At 44.4% G+C, this 20,328-nt stretch overlaps 1 protein-coding gene, 2 non-coding genes and 1 pseudogene across 4 annotated transcripts in view; all 4 read left to right on the forward strand.

The window, feature by feature from the left end:
• Window positions 1-17,393, forward strand: part of LOC139530518 (bifunctional glutamate/proline--tRNA ligase-like) — a 67,214-nt gene extending 49,821 nt beyond the window's left edge. For both annotated transcript variants that reach the window (XM_071327008.1, XM_071327009.1), the window contains 16 exons: window positions 2,874-3,089; window positions 3,540-3,785; window positions 4,003-4,230; window positions 4,502-4,764; window positions 8,307-8,358; window positions 11,351-11,560; window positions 11,786-11,858; window positions 12,159-12,238; window positions 12,478-12,579; window positions 13,900-14,055; window positions 14,785-14,982; window positions 15,134-15,307; window positions 15,776-15,936; window positions 16,123-16,201; window positions 16,328-16,392; window positions 16,587-17,393. In XM_071327008.1, the coding sequence (XP_071183109.1) occupies window positions 2,874-3,089; window positions 3,540-3,785; window positions 4,003-4,230; window positions 4,502-4,764; window positions 8,307-8,358; window positions 11,351-11,560; window positions 11,786-11,858; window positions 12,159-12,238; window positions 12,478-12,579; window positions 13,900-14,055; window positions 14,785-14,982; window positions 15,134-15,307; window positions 15,776-15,936; window positions 16,123-16,201; window positions 16,328-16,392; window positions 16,587-16,737 (2,454 nt within the window). In that variant the 3' untranslated portion in view covers window positions 16,738-17,393. The remainder of the gene's footprint in view (window positions 1-2,873; window positions 3,090-3,539; window positions 3,786-4,002; window positions 4,231-4,501; window positions 4,765-8,306; window positions 8,359-11,350; window positions 11,561-11,785; window positions 11,859-12,158; window positions 12,239-12,477; window positions 12,580-13,899; window positions 14,056-14,784; window positions 14,983-15,133; window positions 15,308-15,775; window positions 15,937-16,122; window positions 16,202-16,327; window positions 16,393-16,586) is intronic.
• LOC139531193 (small nucleolar RNA SNORA5) lies at window positions 13,614-13,742 on the forward strand (annotated as a pseudogene).
• On the forward strand, window positions 14,241-14,383 carry LOC139531190 (small nucleolar RNA SNORA5). The gene has a single exon (XR_011666294.1). It is a non-coding gene; the product is annotated as a small nucleolar RNA SNORA5 (small nucleolar RNA).
• Window positions 15,504-15,640, forward strand: LOC139531189 (small nucleolar RNA SNORA5). Its single transcript, XR_011666293.1, has one exon. It is a non-coding gene; the product is annotated as a small nucleolar RNA SNORA5 (small nucleolar RNA).
• Window positions 17,394-20,328: the final 2,935 nt, after the last annotated feature.

Below are 20,328 nucleotides of genomic sequence, written 5' to 3' on the forward strand. Positions count from 1 at the left end.
TACTGGGCTGTCCGCACCAACCTCTGTAGCACTTTGCCGTACCAACTTGTGATGCAGCCAGTCAAGATGCTCTCCGGTGCAGCTGTATAACTTTTTGAGGATCCAAGGGCCCATGCCAAATCTTTTCAGCATCCAGAGGGGAAAGAGGCACTGCCGTACCCTCTTCACGACTGTGTGGACCATGTTAGAGCCTTAAGTGATGTGGACGACAAGGAACTTTAAGCTCTCGACCCGCTCCACAACAGCCCCATCAATTTGGATGGGGGCGTGCTCTCCCCTCTTATCCTGTAGTCCACGATCAGCTCCTTGCGCTTGTTGCCCTGGCACCACACTGCTAAGGCTCTGACCTCCTCCCTGTAGGCTGACTCATCACTACCGGTGATCAGGCCTACAACCATCCTGTTGTCAGAGAACTTGATGATGGTGTTGGGAGTCGTGCGTGGCCATGCAGTCGTGGGTGAACAGGAGGGGACTAAGCACACACCCCTGATAGGCCCCAGTGTTGAGGATCAGTGTGACGGTGTTGGTGCCTAACCTCACCACGTGGTGCCGGCCCGTCAGGAAGTCCAGGATCCAGTTGCAGAGGGAGCTGTTCAGCCCAGGGTCCCTAGCTTTGTGATGAGCTTGGAGGGGACTATGGTGTTGAACGCTGAGCTGTAGTCTATGAACAGCATTCTCACAGTTATTTTCCTTCTTGGATTGGGTCTGGGATGATGTCTCGTCGGCGGTCGTGGCAGGCTTTCTTGTATTCGTCCATGTCCTCGTCCTGTTCTTTGTAAGCAGTAGCTCTAGTCTTTTAGGCCAGGGAAGATATTGCCTATAATTCATGGTTTTTGGTTTGGATACCTTCTTACAGTCACTGTGGAGACAACATTGTCTATGCACTTACTGATGAAGCCCGTGACTGTTGTGGGAACTCCTCTATGCTATCGGTTGAATCCCGAAACATATCCCAGTCTGTACGAACAAAATAGTCTTGTATCCTCGTGTCTGCTTCATCCGACCACTTCCTTATTGATTGCACCACTGGTACTTCCTGTTTGAGCTTTTGTTTGTAAGCTGGAAGCAGAAGAATGGCGGTATGGTCAGATGTGCCGAAGGGAGGAGAAGGGCTGTGTATGTGTTTCTGTAGGTAGAATAAAAGTGGTCTAGAGTGTTAGTGGCCCTAGTGGCGCAGGATACGTGTCGGAAGTAGTAAGGTAGGACAATTTACAGTCTCCCCGTGTTAGTCTCTGCCCACCAGAAACACTGCCTCTGGGTGAGCGGTTTCTTGTTTGTTTATGGCCCCATTTTAAAGTTTCTTTGAGTGCCAGGGTGGTGTTGGCTTGTGGAGTGATGTAGACAGTGGTGATAATTACGGATGAGCGCTTACAATGGGGTATTCTATATCAGGTCGGCACAAGCTTGAGATCTCCTTCACACTGGAAGCAGCACGTCAGTTGTTATTTCTGAAAATACACTCCGCCTCCTTTCCTCAATTTCACCAGGACTCTACCTCGTCTGCTGCATTTTGGTAGCCCATGAAACAAAGGAAAAGGGTCCTTAATGACCAGTGGAACTTTTGAAGTCGTGTTTAAAGTCGAAATCGACGTCAGTAACTATCGATCTGATGTCCAGAAATGCTTGGCGGGTCATTTGTGATAATAGTATGAACATTCTGTACCAAAGAAAGTGAAGTGTGCTGAGGGGCCCCCGTGTTGAGGGGTGTGATTTGAGGGTCAGCACGGCAGATGTGTGGTTGCCTACCCTCACCACCTGAGCTGCAGTCAATGAAAAGCATTCTCACATAGGTGGTTCATCTTGTCCAGGTGGTAGAGGGCAGTGTGGAATGCAATAGAGATTGCGTCATATCTGTTGGGGCGGTATGCAAATGTGAGTGGGTCCTGGGTGTCTGGGATGATACTTGATGTGAGCCATGACCAGCTTTTCAAAACATTTCATGGCTACAGATGTGAGTGCTACGGGACGATAGTCATTTAGACAGGTTACCTAGGCGTTCTTGGGAACAGGGACTATGGTGGTCTGCTTGAAACATGTAGGTATTACAGACTGGGCCAGGGAGCGGTTTACAATGTCAGTGAAGACCCTTGCCAGCTGGTCAGCGCATGCGCTGAGTACGCATCCTGGTCATCCGTATGGCCCTGCGGGCTTGTGAATGGTAACCTGTTTAAAGGTCTTACTTACATCGGCTACGGAGAGTGAGACCACACAGTCGTCCGGACCCGCTGATGCTCTCGTCTAATGCGTGGTTCTATGTGGTTTGCCTCGATTAGCGTCAGAGCCGGTGTAGTCCGATTCTATGTTACTCGTGTATCGATTTATAACTTATCACATAACGCACACACGGGGGCACACCTCCCAACAGAGCTACTAAAAAAAGATTTGGCTCCAAAAAATATTTTGTCATGATTCCTCTCGTCCCTCCTGTTGCTAGTGGTCCTTTTTAGGGGGGGGCGCAATGTAAAAAACTATGGGGAGGGGGGGGGGGGGGGGGGAATAACGATGTATCACAATGTTTTATGGGTACTTAGTCACGATTGGACAAAAGTTGACATCGCCCAACCCTATTGTGAGCTATCAAGTTTTGATTTCCAACGAGAGGAAATCATTGGAATTTTTCCTCATTAATCCACGCAATTACAGTTTAAATAATTGTCCAGTCGGGGGCTGCATAATTAGTGGGGGACGACATGTTTACTGTTGGCTTGTTTTTAATTGATTACATTAGATTTAGAATCCAGAGGTGAAATAGCCTCCACAATTGTAGTTCCTTCAAGTAGAACATTTCAAATGTGTTTTCTTTGTTTTGAGGTTTTCCTGACGAAAAGATATGATCAATTCATTTTTTAAACTCTCTCTCGTCTTCTCTCCAGGACCAGGTTGATGCTGCAGTCAAACAGCTGCTGGCTTTCAAAGCTGAGTTCAAACAGATCACAGGACAAGAGTACAATCCAGGGATGATCCCTCCTGACGCTGCCCCAGCCAAGAATGCCCCCACTGCCTCATCCTCCTCTGCCTCAAGCCTATATGAAAGTGTGACCAAACAGGGAGACACTGTTAGGAAGCTTAAATCTGAGAAAGCACCCAAGGTAAGGTGGAGAAGTGTTCACTAACGCTTTACTTTAACCCTGCAGGTATTGGATATTATTACGAGGTTATAATGGATTGTATAATGGACTCGTCACTCCTATACGTTTATTTAACTTATTTAACTAGGCAAGTCAGTTAAGAACAAATTCTTATTTAACAATGACGGCCCACCCCGGCCAAACACTCCCCTAACCGGGACAATTGTGCGCCGCCCTATGGGACCCCCGTTCACGGTCAGTTGTGATACAGCCCGGGATCAAACCAGGGTTTGTAGTGACGCCTCTAGCACTGAGATGCTGTGCCTTAGACTGCTGCACCACTCGGGAGCCCGTTATTTATGTATTATCTCTGTATTTGCTCCAACTGTTCATAACGGCTCTAAATTTTTTGCTCCTTCATCCCTGATTTCTCCTCCCTAACGTCTGTATTTGATCAATCGCTCCACAAAGGACCAGGTTGATGCTGCCCTGAAGGAGCTCTTAGCCTTGAAGGCAGAGTACAAACAGGTGACGGGTCACGACTACAAGCCAGGAGCTTCCCCTGCTCCTGCCCCAGTCCAGAGCAACCCAGCCCCTGCTCCTGCCCCAGTCCAGAGCAACCCAGCCCCCACAGCCACTTCTGGCTCAGGCATCTATGAGCGCGTGACTCAGCAGGGTGACCTGGTGAGGAAATTGAAGACCGAGAAGGCCCCCAAGGTGAGACCAACAGGAAGGGATGATAGGTTGGCATACATTAGGCACGCGTTGGATGAAATGCTTCATAAAATATTGAATGGACATCATGCCTGCTCTATTGCAACATTTCTGTCTGCAATTTTTTTTCTTTTATAATATGAACAGCTTTATTAATGAATTTTCGGTAGTTGAAAAGAAAGTGACATGACCCCTTTTATCTTTGTCCCCGCCCTCTCAGGACCAGGTGGACACCGCTGTCAAGCAGCTGCTGTCACTCAAAGCTGAGTATAAGCAGGCGACTGGCCAGGACTACAAACCAGGCGTGGCCCCAGCTGTCAGCCCTGCCCCTGTTCAGGCTAGCCCCGCCCCCCAGGACCAGTCTGGTTCCTCCCCTCAGGCACTCTTCACCCAGGTTGTCCAAAAGGGGGAGCTAGTGAGGAAGCTGAAATCAGAGAAGGCTCCTAAGGTAAGTGGGATTTCGTTTCACTTTGCAAACCTATGACCAAAAATGCTGAAAACGTGTTGGCGAGAAGCTATTCAGATGAGGGATACTGGACTTTTGGTGCAGGTACCTAGTATAGCTAACTATAAATAATACCATTTATTATATAAATATTTGCTAACAATTATTAATCAGATTTAAGTCTTAATATTGTGATTTAGGGGTAACCCTAATTGCTTGTAGATTGATGAAATGCCACAGGCAGACCTCATAACGCAATATAAAATGCCACCAGGACCAGGTGGACTGTGCCGTGAAGCAGCTGCTGGCCCTGAAGACTCAGTACAAGGCCCTCACCGGAGAGGACTACAATGTTGTGGCTGCCGCTGGAGCTTCGAGCAGAGAGGACAAGAACCGCAAGGACCGAGAGAACAAGTCTGAGAAACAGGCAGGAGGAGGAGGAGGAGGGAAGAAGCAGCAAAAGGGAGAAAAGGGCAAGGAGGCCTTGTTGGGAGGCACAGGGGGAGGAGGAGATGGTGGTCCCAAGAAACAGACACGGTGAGAGAGCGGGATGGATGGATGGAGGGGAGGGCACAGGGATGGATAAATAGAAATCATTGGGACTTTAATGGAGTGAAGATTTGAAGATAGCGGGATAGATGGCAGAGATGGAGAGAGAGAGAGTGTTGAACATATAGGGGGTGTACTGCTGAATGTATGTGGTCCTGTATGGTCAGTTGGTAGAGCTTGGCGCTTGCAGCGTCAGTGTAGTGGGTTCGATTCCTGCTGAGGTCACCAGTAAGAAAATGTATGGCAGCAAACATAATATTCTTACCTGTGTGGTTTGACCTGCTGCGCAATAAGCTCAACACATTGCTCCTATAAATGTTTCAAATTGTTATCGCACACAGTGAAATACCGTCAGGGCCTTCAAAGCATTCAGAGGAGGCCTAGTAATATTTTAAATGAAAATTGCGTTAAGTTATTGAACATTACTTGTTAAAATTCATTGCTTTGTCTGATGGGGAAGGGAAAATAAATGAAAAGTGGAATAGCTATTCAATCAGGATCTGGGGAGAATTTTGGAATGACAGCATGATTAGCCAAGCCGACTTTTTATTTTATTATATATATATATATATTTTTTATTCCCACGGCTTCCGGACCCTCTAGCTAGCAGGCTTTGATTAACGTCACCACTGTATTAAATCAGCCAGGAATTGTTGCTGAATTTCTGCAGTTTTCTGTTTGGCTAGCTGAAATAAAGGTACACTATTGTACAAAGCTTCTCTTGGATTTAAAAGCAACAAACCGAACATCTTATGATTGACAATTTAGCTGGACCGGATGATACATTTATGGTGAGTGTTTTCACTGTTCCATATAGATGAGTTTGATTAATCAACTGGCCTCCACAATCACCCGACCTCAACTCAATTGAGACAGTTTGGGATGAGTTGGACCGCAGAGTGAAGGAAAAGCAGCCAACAAGTGCTCAGCATACACTACCATTCAAAAGTTTGGGGTCACTTAGAAATGTCCTTGTTTTTGAAAGATAAGCCCATTTTTTGTCCATTTAAAATAACGTAAAATTGATCAGAAATAGTGGAATATTTAATGGAATATATACATAGGCGTACACGGGCCCATTATCAGCAACAATCATTCCTGTGAGAATTTTATCATTTTAAAAGGCTAATTGATCATTAGAAAACCCTTTTGCAATTATGTTAGCACAGTTGAAAACTGTTCTGATTTAAAGAAGCAATACAACTGGCCTTCTTTAGACTAGTTGAGTATCTGGAGCATCAGCATTTATGGGTTCGATTACAGGCTCAAAATAGACAGAAATTGACCTTCTGAAACTTGTCAGTCTATTCTTCTTCTGAGAAATGAAGGCTGTTCCATGTGATAAATTGCCAAGAAACAGAAGATCTCTTACAACAGCAGAGTTCCTCTGTCCAGTGTCTGTGTTCTTTTGCCAGAGCTGCAAAGAAAAAGCCATATCTTGACTGACCAATACAAATAAAAAATTAAGATGGGCAAAAGAACAGACACTGGACAGAGGAACTCTGCCTAGAAGGCCAGCATCCCGGAGTCGCCTCTTCACTGTTGATGTTGAGACTGGTGTTTTGCGGGTACTATTTAATGAAGCTGCCAGTTCAGGACTTGTGAGGAGCCTGTTGCTCAAACTAGACACTAATGTACTTGTCCTCTTGCTCAATTGTGCACCGGGGCCTCCCACTCCTCTTTCTATTCCGGTTAGAGCCAGTTTGCTGCCGTTTCCAGCTACAATAGTAATTTACAACCTGAACAATGTCTACACTGTATTTCTAATAAATTGTATGTTATTTTAATGGACAAAGAATTGGCTTTTCTTTCTAAAACAAGGGCATTTCTAAGTGACCCCAAACTTTTGAAAGGTAGTGTATGTGGGAACTCCTTCAACACTGTTGGAAAAGCATTCCAGGTGAAGCGGGTTGAGAGAATTCCAAGTGTGTGCACAGCTGCCAAGGCAAAGGGTGGCTATTTGAAGAATCTAAAATTGTTTAACACTGATTCCATATGTGTTATTTCATAGTTTTGATTTGATGTCTACACTGTTAATCTACAATGTAGAAAATTGGAAAAAATTAAGTAAAACCCTTGAATGAGTAGGTGTGTTGCTAAGAAAACTCAAATGTATTAGTTTTAAACTAACTTTGAGTAATCGATTATACTCCCCTAGCAAACAAACTAATCGATTCTGAAAAACCTCCGTTGAACTCATCACTGATGTTCTAGTTTTTTTTTGTGACTTAAGTTAGCTAGCTAAAAGTTTGGCCTTCAACCTTGTTGGCTCAATTATGAAAAGTTAAAAACGCATTACAAAGTGTATCAATATTTTTTTTGTTTTAGCAATACTAATTAAGTGCTGTAATTGTGTGTTTGACTTGATCTGAATGAGCTGGGAGTGTATTGCATTTTTAAAGAATAATCTCATGCATGTAATGGTGGTTTGGGATGGCAGGCTGTGGCCAGATGAGATTGTTGTTGCGTGCGTGTGAACACACAACATTTTTGGACTAGACTCTACCACACTATCTACCAAGAGTTTATATTTTTCGTAGCTGTCGATTTACCACCACAAACCGATGCTGGCACTAAGAACGCACTCAACGAGCTGTATAAGGCCATAATCAAACAGACTGATTACCAGGACCTATACACAGAGCATGCGCTGACCAACTGGCAAATGTCTTCACTGACATTTTCAACCTCTCCCTGACCGAGTATGTCATACTTACATGTTTCAAGCAGACCACCAATAGTCCCTGTGCCCAAGAAAGCAAATGACTATCATCCCAAGCACTGACGTCGGTAGCCATGAAGTGCTTTGAAAGGCTGGTCATGGCTCACATCAACACCACCATCCCGGGAAACCCTAGACCCACTCTAATTCGCATACCGCCCCAGCAGATCCACAGATGATGCAATCTCTATCGCACTCCACACTGCCCTTTCCCAACTGGACAAAAGGAACAGAATGCTGTTCATTGACTACAGCTCAGTGTTCAACACCATAGTGCCCACAAAGCTCATCACTAAGCTAAGACCCTGGTACTAAACATTGCATTGTTGGTTAAGGGCTTGTAAGTAAGCATTTCACAGTGTTTCTGGCGCATGTGACAAATAAAATGTGGTTTGATTTGAGCTGGGCGATATGGAGTTGAGGGCTTTGGCTGTGTAATTGTCATGAATTACATAGGCTATTTGGCATGATGATTAACTTAGGAGCCATGCTTCTGAAGGCCAAGGCCCAATAGGCACAGTCCGCTACTGATCACACAACGTAAACCAAATGCAAAAAAGCACAGATCAGAAATAAGACTTTAAACTCACTAATCTGCACTGTGATTTAATTGGAAAATGTACTTTAACATTATAGGTTCTAAGGAGCTGATTATTTAACCTGGGTTAAGTAAACTGAGCAATGCAAGACATTGGATAATATGCCTTCCCATCGATTTCACATTTATTGGTTATTTTGCTAATTTCTCACTGCCATTTGCACATGCAAAATGTCACCCTAATGATGTACGTGTCTTTTCCTAATTCAGACTGGGGCTGGAGGCTAAGAAGGAGGAGAACCTAGCTGATTGGTACTCTCAGGTGAGTGTGTACTGTGCATACAGTGCCTTCAGATAGTATTCACATCCCTTAAACTTTTCCAAATTTTGTGGTTAAAAAGTGGGATTAAAATAGATTTATTTGTCATTTTCTGTCAACGATCTACACAAAATCTCTGTCAAAGTGGAATAAAAATTCACGTTAGAATCACCATTGGCAGTAATTACAGCTGTGATCTTTAGTCTTTCCACACCTGGATTGTGCATAATTTCTTTTTTTCTTTTCTTTTTTTTTTTTTTTTTTAATTTGAGCTCTGTCACCATTGGTTGTTGATCATTGCTAGACAACCATTTTCAGATCTTGCCATAGATTTTCAAGCAGATTTAAGTCAGAACTGTAACTCATCCACTCAGGAACATTCACTGTCGTCAACTCCAGTGTAGATTTGGCCTTGTGTTTTAGGTTATTGTCCTGCTGAAAGGTGAATTCTTCTCCCAGCGTCTGGTGGAAAGCAGTCTGAACCAGGTGTTCCCCTAGGATTTTTCCTGTGCTCCGTTCCGTATCTATTTTATCCTGAAAAACTCCCCAGTTAACGATTACAAGCATACCCATAACATGACGCATCCACCACTATGCTTGAAAATATGGAGAGTAGTACTCAGTAATGTTTTGTATTGGGTTTGCCCCAAACATAACATTGAGGACAATCAGGGGAGAAGGGCGTTGATCAGGAAGGTGACCAAACATAACATTGAGGACAAAAAGTTAATTGCTTTGCCACATTTTTTGCAGTATTACTTTAGTGCCTTGTTGCAAACAGGATGCATGTTTTGGAATATTTGTTTTCTGTACAGGCTTTCTCCTTTTTATTCGGCCATTTAGTTTAGTATTGTGGAGTCACTACAATGTTGATCCATCCTCAGTTTTCTCCTATCACAGACATTAAACTCTGTTATTGTTTTAAAGTCACCATTGTCCTCATCGTGAAATCCCTGAGCGGTTTCCTTCCTCTCCGGCAACGAAGTTAGGAAGGACGCCTGTGTCTTTGTAGTGACTGGGTGTATTGATATTTATTTCTGATCCAAAGTGTAATTAATGTTAAATTCCTGTTTTAAGTTTCCCTATATTTCTGTTATTACGGTGCTATTACTCTGTTATTAGTGCGCCTGCGCGGGTGTCTCTCTGTTGATGGGCCCGTGTGCAATGGCAACCATGCATTGTGGAAATACGGTTTAGTAAACGTTGTTCAACTGAAACCTAGTCGTTGTCATAACTTCATCATGCTCAAAGGTATATTCCAATGTCTATTTTTATTATTTAAAAAATGGACCCATCTACAAATGCAGTGCAGTCGGAAAGTATTCAGACCCCTTGACTTTTTCCACATTTTTAAGTTACAGCCTTATTCTAAAATGGATAAAAACTTTTCCCCCCTCATCAATCTACACACAATACCCCATAATGACAAATCATTTATTTTAATTTTTTTACTGAAACTGAAACATCACATTTACAGTATTCAGACCCTTTACTAAGTACTTTGTTGAAACATCTTTGGCAGCGATTACAGCCTCGAGTCTTCTTGGGTATGATGCTACAACCTTGGCACACCTCTATTTGGGGAGTTTCTCCCATTCTTCTCTGCGGATCCTCTCAAGCTCTGTCAGGTTGGATGGGGAGCGCTGCTGCACAGCTATTTTCAGGTCTCTCCAGAGATGTTCGATCGGGTTCAAGTCCGGGCTCTGGCTCGGTCACTCAAGGACATTCATAGACTTTTCCCGAAGCCTCTCCTGCTTTGTCTAAGCTGTGTGCTTAGGGTCGTTGTCCTGTTGGAAGCTGAACCTTCGCCCCAGTCTGAGGTCCTGAACGCTCTGGAGCAGGTTTTCATCAAAGATCTCGCTGTATTTTGCTCCGTTCATCTTTCCCTTGATCCTGACTAGTCTCCCAGTCCCTGCTGCTGAAAAACATCCCCACAGCATGACGCTCCCACCACCATGCTTCACCGTAGGGATGTTCCAGGTTTCCTCCAGACGTTACGCTTGGCATTCAATCCAAATGGTTATCTTAATTTCATCAGACCAGAGAATCTTGTTTCTCATGGTCTGATGTGCCTTTTGGCAAACTCCAAGCGGGCTGTCGTGCCTTTTTTACTGAGGAGTGGCTTCCATCTGGCCACTCTACCAAAAGGCCTGATTGGTGGAGTGCTGCAGAGATGATTGTCCTTCTGAAAGGTTCTCCCATCTACACAGAAACTCTGGAGCTCTGTAAGTGACCATCGGGTTCTTGGTCACCTCCCTGACCCCTCTCCCCCGATTGTTTTGTTTGGCCAGGCGGCCAGCTCTAGGGAAAGATTTGGTGGTTGCAAACTTCTTCCATTTAAGAATGATGGAGGCCACTGTGTTCTTGGGGACCTTCATTGCTACAGAAATGTTTTGCTTCTGTTCCCTAGATCTGTGTCTCGACACAATCCTGACTCAAAGCTCTACAGACAATTCCTTCGACCTCATGGCTTGTTTTTTGCTCTGACATGCACGGTCTTGAATCTGTGTTTGAAATTCACTGCTCGACTGAGGGACCTTACAGATAATTGTATGTGTGGTGTACAGAGATGAGGTAGTCATTCAAAATCTTGTTGAACACTATTATTGCGTCCATGCGACTTGTTAAGCACATTTTTACTCCTGAACTTATTTAGGCTTGCCATAACAAAGGGTTGAATACTTTTGCCATTTCAGCTTTTCATTTTTTATACATTTTTATTATTTCATTTTTTATTAATAAAAAAAAAAAACTTTTTGACATCATGGGGTATTGTGTGTAGGCCAGTGGCAAAACAATCTAAATTGAATCCATTTTAAATTCAGGCTGTAACACAAGAACATTTGGGAGGAAAAATCAAGGCGTGTAAATACTTTCTGAAGGCACTGTATATGAAAGTGATGTTTTTTGTTTGTTTACGAGTCAATAAGGTTTCCCTTCACGTGCTCCCCATTTACCCTTAACTCTGCCCTCCACCTTCCCTCCTCCCCTCCAGGTGATCACCAAGGCAGAGATGATTGAGTACTATGACGTGAGCGGCTGCTACGTGCTGCGACCCTGGTCCTACTCTATCTGGGAGTCCATCAAGGAGTTCTTTGACCGCGAGATCAAGAAGCTGGGTGTGGAGAACTGCTACTTCCCCATGTTCGTTTCGCAGGCTGCCCTGGAGAAAGAGAAGTCCCACATAGCTGATTTTGCCCCAGAGGTGTGTGTGTGTTGGGGGGGGTGATGGGTGTTCCTGACATCTTGTGGTGAGATGTGGTATCGGTGTGTATCGAGCCCTATTGGAAATCCTGGTCCTCGCCCTTTCCAGTGATTTGTGTGTGTGTGTGTGAGACCACCATTTTGTCTTTTTGGAATGCTCAAGAAGATCTCCTTTTAAAATGATTTGACACATTTGTAGTTAACTGTGTTTGTCTTCTGGCCTCAGGTTGCCTGGGTAACACGGTCAGGGAACACTGAGCTTGCCGAGCCCATCGCTGTCCGACCCACTAGTGAAACTGGTAAGAGACACACACCTTCCCACCTTCTGTCAGTCCGTAAGGTTGAACTTGATGCATTGCATTTCCAGATGCTTTTCTCTGTCTCAAAAGCTTTATTGTATGGGTGTATATCATGACAACTGCTATATTTTGTATCCATGACGCTCACCACTTCTACTTGGTCTCTCTTCCATACATTTCTAAATGTACTAATTGACACTGACCCATAGGGTGTACCCATGCCTGGGTAGACGGTAATCCCAAATGTGCACACAAGGGGCGCCCTACTAACCCATGTGTTCTTCCTTCCTCTTTTTACAGTGATGTACCCTGCCTACGCCAAATGGGTCCAGTCCCACAGAGACCTACCTATCAAACTCAACCAGTGGTGCAACGTTGTGGTCAGTGTCCACTCCACTAATGATCATTGTCATGTTCACCATCATCGTTTGGGTCAATTCCAGGGGGAAAAAATCTAAATGGAAGAGCCCAAACGTACTTGAAATGGAAGACGCCTCACCATGTCCAGTGTTTCCACGGTCTTTTGGCAGAACCCTTTAGGATAACTTAACAGAATGGATCCAGAGTTTCACTCCTTCTCTCGTTTTCTCATTTATTTATTTCTTCATCTCTCCCTCAGAGGTGGGAGTTCAAGCACCCCCAGCCCTTCCTAAGGACCAGAGAGTTCCTGTGGCAGGAAGGACACACGGCTTTTGCCACCAAAGAGGAGGCCGCGGAAGAGGTAACGAGGTCATTTTTTATTTTCAGCTGTCCTTGAGACTAGAGTTCTTAACTTTTCGGTCTTGAATGTTGAGTTTGGACTTGTCATGTCTGGAGAGTGCGTTCAAACAGTATTTGAAGGCAGACTCGGTAAGTCTCATTTACGCCATTTGTATTTATGACATATCACTGTCGGAGTGACAAAACAAACACCCAGGTAAGATGTCATAATGTGCTCGGAGAGTTTTCGAGCAGTAGCTGAGCCAGCCACCCTTTGATCAGGCAGCTGGTGTTCGAATTTGCGTGTAGCCTACAAGCGTGTAAATATCTATAAGCAGTAAAATGTCATTATCATTTACATCGCAACGGTAGTGGCTTAATCGGCTTGATCTCTTGATCTCCAGCTAAACTAGCTAGCTAGCTTGCTTCACCTACCAGTAGTAGACAGAGCTGGCTTTCGTTATTATTATCCGCTCAACTAGCAAGAAAATATTCTCAATCCCTTGCTGAATGAAAATCGCCCACAATTCCAATTTTGATTTAGAAGTTCAAGCTAGCAACATCAAATCCTGCGCATCATCAGCTGTTGCACACAGACAGACGCACAGACCGATTGACAGCCAGGAGCCAATGTTATTAACCGTTACAACATGCGTTTGTCAGCTAAATTACACTTTTTTTCTTTATCACTCATTTGAAATGAGTCTCGTTTGTAATTCTAGGGATATAGCTAGATATATGTATTGTTGAGTGTTGCTGTAGTTGTGGATGGATCAGAAGAAAAGAGAACATGCCACAGAGAAATGATCAATTGGCCTGTGTGTCATAATTACTTGGAGAAATCTGACCTGCAATTTGTGAACAAAGCTACTGCTCTTATCATTCGTAAAACCGTCATTTTAATCACTTTGAAAGTGACCCAAATGGCAAATGAATCTTTCATCTGTACATTTAGAGATGTATAAAACCAGAAAAAAGTGACATATTTGGGGCTCGAGTCTGGCTTTAATGTTTTGGTGTAAGTTGAATTAGGCACAGCTCAAGTATTTGAAAGTGTACGGTTTTGTTGAAGTCAGTGTTTCCTTTGCACTGGCCAAAATGGCTGCCACAGTTTACCTGTAGTTCATGGGCCCTGCATGTATTTTTTACATGGATTCTGGTGATACGTTTGTACTACATACAATCACGACGAATATGATACGATAAGTTTGTCAGCTAGTTAGTACCTACCAGTTTCAGGACATTTTTTCCCCCTCAACATACTTTTTGACCCCCCCCCACCCCCTTTAGTCTTTTAATAAATACTGACTCATCTTCTCCCCGTCTGTGTGCATGTGTCCAGGTGTTACAGATCCTTGACTTGTACGCACGGGTCTACGAGGAGCTGATGGCCATCCCTGTGGTAAAGGGCAGAAAGACCGAGAAGGAGAAGTTTGCAGGAGGAGACTACACTACCACCGTGGAGGCCTTCATCTCTGCCAGCGGCAGAGCCATCCAGGTACACTTATAGGCTGCCGCCACATTTGGATTTTGTACCACAGAATTCCGGATTGAGACCGTAGTTGTTTAATGGGAGTAGGTGTACGCAAAATGTCGGAAGGTCCTATAAAATTGCTGGAGCCTTCAGCCATAAGTTCTTATATCCATCACGTTCATTCAGACATGAATTGAATTAAGCCCATCTGAAGTATTTGAAAGTAAAATTCAGTGCTTCCTTTATAATGGACAGCACTGGCCAAAATGTCTGCCACAGTGAACCTGTAGGTAATGGGCCTCACATCTTATTTTCCATGGACGATGGGGATACATTTGTACTACGGACAATAGGGCCTATTTGTTGATTTCAGATTTTTCCTATCTTTTCCTAGCCCTTTGTAAGCAATCTATAGGAAGTTCTCCTAAAATGGCTAGAGCCTTCAACAGTTCTTGCCCATGGTTAGTTCTGACCCAAGGGGGAAGAGGCCTAATAGAAGACTAGGGTGAAACTTGGCATCTTAGCCGAAAAACCAAACCAAAGTCACTAGCTTCTAATGCAGTTTTATAAAGCACAGTTTAACACACTCTATCAGCAAAACAACCTCTTAGGGACACTTGTATTGATGTTTAAGTAAATGTTTCCTCTTCCTCTCAGGGTGCCTCCACCTTTCTATCAATTCATCTGAATGTAAAAATATGAATCATAAAATATATATATAAAAAACAAGTTAAATGGTTCTCTTTCTCTCAGGGTGCCACATCCCACCACCTGGGCCAAAACTTCTCCCGGATGTTTAACATCGAGTTCGAGGACCCCAGGAAGCCGGGCGAGAAGCAGCTAGCCTACCAGAACTCGTGGGGCATCACCACCCGCACAATCGGCGTGCTCACCATGGTACATGGGGACAACATGGGCCTGGTGCTGCCCCCCAGAGTTGCCTGTCTCCAGGTATGTTTTGATTTACATTTTGATTCCACCTTTATTTTACCAGGCAAGTCAGTTAATAACGACTGCCTGGCATAAGGTAAAGAATTTCACCTTTTTTTTGGCCCTAGTCAAATTCTATAACCCTGCATTTTCTCCTGCTCTTCTCTGCCAGGTGATCATCATCCCGTGTGGCATCACAGCCTCCCTGCCTGAGGCTGAGAAGGAGTCTCTGCTGGCCCAGTGCTCCAAGTACCTGGCCCGGCTGCAGAGGGGAGAGACCCGGGTAAAGGCTGACCTCCGAGACAATTACTCTCCCGGCTGGAAGTTCAACCACTGGGAACTCAAGGTAAAACCACCACTCATGGTCTTGTGTGGCTCGTGGGTTCGGTTGTCACTGGAGTCATACACTAAACATTTTGCACTCACTGCACTGTATGTCTCTTTGGATGAAAGTAGATCTTAAATGGTGTATATTATTATTATTATTATTATTATTGTTGTAATAATCCCCCAGAACCCTTTTCTAGGTGCATTAGAAAGTTTGCAGCCTTGTCTCATTCAGTGCTTCCTCTAAAATGGACCGCACTGGCCAAAATAGCTGCCACAGTGAACCTGTAGTTCATGGGCCTCATGTAACTTTTCCATGGATTTTGGGGATAAATTTGTACTTCTGACAATTGGTTGATTTCAGGGATAAACTTCTCGTCAGTCCAATTGAAAGGAAACGTCTGCATCTCTATCCTCTCTCCTTCGCTTTCTTTCTTGCTCTCCATCCTTCTCTCTCTCCACCCCTCCTTCCATCCCTCTCTCTCAGGGCGTGCCCATTCGCCTTGAGGTGGGTCCTAAGGACCTGAAGCAGGGTCAGTGTGTGGCCGTGAGGAGAGACACGGGGGAGAAGATCACCCTGCCCGAGGCAGACACCGAGAAGAGGCTCATACAGCTACTGGAGGACATCCAGACCAACCTCTTCAAGAGGTATGCGTATGCTGATCCATACACACACCTACTGGAGGAAATCAAAGCCAACCTCTTGTAACACCCACAATCCCTCTCATTCTCTCTCTCTCTCACTCTCTGAGCTACCGCACAGGTGCTAACATGCGCACACACACACACACACACACGTGTGACTAAAATGCCTCCTCTTCCTCTGTGTTGCAGGGCATCGGACGACCTGAACAAACATATGGTGGTAGCAGACTCTATGGAACAGTTCCAGAAAGACCTGGACCAGGGCAGGGTGTGTTACGTTGAAGTTTGTTTCTGTTAGATTCCCAATCATCAGCTGAATCGTTTCCATGTCTGGCTGGCTTAAGTAATATAAACGAACTGACTCTTTTTTTTATTTTTATGTTGATAACCACAGATTGTCCAGATCCCCTTCTGTGGAGGCATCGAGTGTGAAGACTGGATCAAGAAGACCACTGCCAAGTAAGACTCACTCAAGTACCACTCAATGACTGGGATGCATGCTAACATTCACTGACTATACCAAACATTAGGAACACCTTCACATCAAGATGCGTTATCTGCTCTAAGTGAAGTGTTACCAAATGTAGAATGAAGTTGATAAAATCGGTCACCTCCCTAACTCCTAGCCCCTCGCTCTCTCTCCCCCTCTCCAGGGACCAGGATCTGGAGCCCGGTGCCCCCTCCATGGGTGCAAAGAGCCTGTGTATCCCCTTCAAGCCCCTCAAGCCCCTGCAGCCGGGTCAGATGTGCGTCAGCGGCAAGGAGGCCGCCCAGTATTACACCCTGTTTGGCCGCAGCTACTAAATACAGTCTTAAGTGGCCTCCTCTCCTCGATCTGGGATATGAGAGAGAAGCGGATAGGTGAAAGAAAATACTTGTGAACAAAGATTTGTTTTCACCTATCATGCGCTTTCGAATCAGCAGAGATGGAGAAGAGACGAGGAGATGAAGTCTCTTTAGACTATTGAGATACACCCAGAGTCAACACCTTGTCGTGTGTTCCTTTCCTTTTGACCCTAACCTTGCAATGGTGGCCTAACCCCTCAAGATTGACAAGACACTCTCCATAGTCAGCTATTTTCTCCCATTAGCCCCAAATGTAACAAAAATGACCTTTTCTTTATACCCAATGACACAATCTTTATATTTTTGTTCCTTTCTCACTCCCACCCTACCTTATCTCCTTTTCCGGGTAGGAAGATGACATGGTTACTCAGGCAAGATATTTCAGTATCTCCCCACTAACTGAACTGATAGCGTAGCTATGCTATAGGTGGGTGGTGAGGGTTGACCCCTGGCGGTTGTAGCCACTAGCCACATTTGTCCCCAGTACAAACTCATAGGAATACTGCATACAACATGGAATAATGGACTATCACATACATGTAATTACCTGTACTCTTGAGTTCCTCTAACGCAATTCTAAGACTTTTCTATAATAAAGGGATTCTCAAATTCCACTGTATAGGCATTATCATTTGAGAGCTGTTTTACCTGTACATTATCTGCACGTAATCTGTAAAAGGGTGGATTGTGTTGATGATCGTCCAAGCGAGTGCACACATCAGGAGGAAGAGGGAGTTGTTCAGGTGCGGACAGGACAGAAATATTTGTTTTATGTTCAGGTGTGGAAAAGTGAAACTGTCCACTTTCCCAGAGTTTTTATTCACATTGAATCAGTGATTCCAAAGTCAGACAGTCAATTGAGTTTTATTTTACTATTGTAGGCTACAGTAATTTTTACCTCAATATAATTGATTTGTAACATCATGCACAATGATGTGCCAAATATATGATTTACTTCATTGTTATAGATCGGGTATTCCCAAACTGGGGTACACGCAATGCCGTCGGGTGTACGCCAAATAAAAATATGATTCACATTTAAAAAATAAAATAATAATAATAATCATTTTTATTCTAATAATTCTAAACGGGGCTATACATTTGGGTGTTTTTTTTTTCTCTCGCCCGATTAGCCTTGTTTCACTGACAGAAATAAAATTAAACCATCTAGTGTTCAGCGAAATAACAACACATTGTCAAATACAAGTAGCCTAGTCAAATAATTAACATCCAATCACATTAACTGTTACTCTCTCGCGGGAATTCCACTAACGGTACATATTTACCCAAACGTAGCCACTGCTCATTCCGTTTGCTCGAAAATGGATAAATGGTTAAAAACAAAAGTAGGCCCGCGTCCATAGACACATACCAGCTCTACTGCTACTACCAGCAGAATATAATAATACCTGCATCTGTCAACGACACAAGTTGATGCTAGCATCAGTAATTATACATTTGTTGTTAGCCCAGCTAGCATGGACACTGACAGTTGTGGATCTGATACAGCTGAAGAGATACTGCCCCTTTACCCGGGAAAGCACCGAACATTGAAGAGGCGCAAATATGATGAGAAATAAACTCAGCAAAAAAAGAAACGTCCTCTCACTGTCAACTGCGTTTATTTTCAGCAAACTTAACATGTGTAAATAGTATAAACATAACAAGATTCAACAACTGAGACATCAACTGAACAAGTTCCACAGACATGTGACTAACAGAAATGGAATGATGTGTCCATGAACAAAGGGGGGGTCAAAATCAAAAGTGACAGTCAGTATCTGGTGTGGCCACCAGTTGCATTAAGTACTGCAGTGCATCTCCTCATGGACTGCACCAGATTTGCTAGTTCTTGCTGTGAGATGTTACCCCACTCTTCCACCAAGGCACCTGCAAGTTCCCAGACATTTCTGGGGGGGGGGGGGGGGCTGTCCCTAGCCCTCACCTTCCTATCCAAAAGGTCCCAGACGTGCTCAATGGGATTGAGATCCAGGCTCTTCGCTGGCCATGGCAGAACACTGACATTCCTGTCTTGCAGGAAATCACGCACAGAACGAGCAGTATGGCTGGTGGCATTGTCATGCTGGAGGGTCATATCAGGATGAGCCTGCAGGAAGGGTACCACATGAGGGAGGAGGATGTCTTCCCTGTAATGCACAGCGTTGAGAGTGCCTGCAATGACAACAAGCTCAGTCCGATGATGCTGTGACACACCGCCCCAGACCATGACGGACCCTCCACCTCCAAATCGATCCCGCTCCAGAGTACAGGCCTCGGTGTAACGCTCATTCCTTCAACGATAAACGCGAATCCGACCTCCACCCCTGGTGAGACAAAACTGTGACTCGTCAGTGAAGAGCACTTTTTGCCAGTCCTGTCTGGTCCAGCGATGGTGGGCTTGTGCGACATTGTTGCCGGTGATGTCTGGCCTGCCTTATAACAGGCCTACAAGCCCTCAGTCCAGCCTCTCTCAGCCTATTGCGGACAGTCTGAGCACTGATGGAGTGATTGTGCGTTCCTGGTGTAACTCGGGCAGTTGTTGTTGCCATGCTGTACTTGTCCCGCAGGTGTGATGTTCGGATGTACCGATCCTGTGCACGTGTTGTTACACGTGGTCTGCGAGGACGATCAGCTGTCCGTCCTGTCTCCCTGTAGCGCTGTCTTAGGCGTCTCACAGTACGGACATTGCAATTTATTGCCCTGGCCACATCTGCAGTCCTCATGCCTCCTTGCAGCATATTCATGCAGATGAGCAGGGACCCTGGGCATCTTTCTTTTGGTGTTTTTCAGAGTCAGTAGAAAGGCCTCTTTAGTGTCCTAAGTTTTCATAACTGTGACCTTAATTGCCTACCGTCTGTAAGGTGTTAGTGTCTTAACGACCGTTCCACAGGTGCATGTTCATTAATTGTTTATGGTTCATTGAACAAGCATGGGAAACGGTGTTTAAACCTTTTACAATGAAGATCTGTGAAGTTATTTGGCTTTTTACGAATGATCTTTGAAAGACAAGGTCCTAAAAAAGGGACGTTTCTTTTTTTGCTGAGTTTATAGACTATGTATACTAGTTAAATGTAAAATGCTCCCTTGGCCTAATCAGACTTACAATATTAGCAATACATAGGCCTAAATTACTTGCACTGCTGTCTGTGTCTGATCCTCCAACATAGCTGCATAGCAATGAACAGATCTGTCCTCTGTGTTAGCTAGCTGATCAACTTCATGATTAAGTAATAATAGTATTTAAAAAGAATCAACCTTGTTAACGTGGACTGAAGGGCATCAAGTCCAGGATTATTGGAGAGCAGAAGCCGAGTGCAGTCATTTAGGGTCTGTTTGCAGCGGATAAGGAAGTTCCTTCTCTCCATCTTCAATTGTGCTGTTGCTTTAAACTGACTGTAGTACACCGATTTAATGAAAGGAGGAGCTAGGGAAATTGGCAGTTAAATTCGCACATTAAACAGCGCTTTAAGTTAGCGTGTATAGGTGTATATTTAGCAGCTGTAGGCGTTTAATTTGACGTGTGCAGGACCCCGCTTGCAGCCGTTTATT

The sequence above is a fragment of the Salvelinus alpinus genome, chromosome 9 (assembly GCF_045679555.1).
Source record: "Salvelinus alpinus chromosome 9, SLU_Salpinus.1, whole genome shotgun sequence".
NCBI lineage: Eukaryota > Metazoa > Chordata > Actinopteri > Salmoniformes > Salmonidae > Salvelinus > Salvelinus alpinus.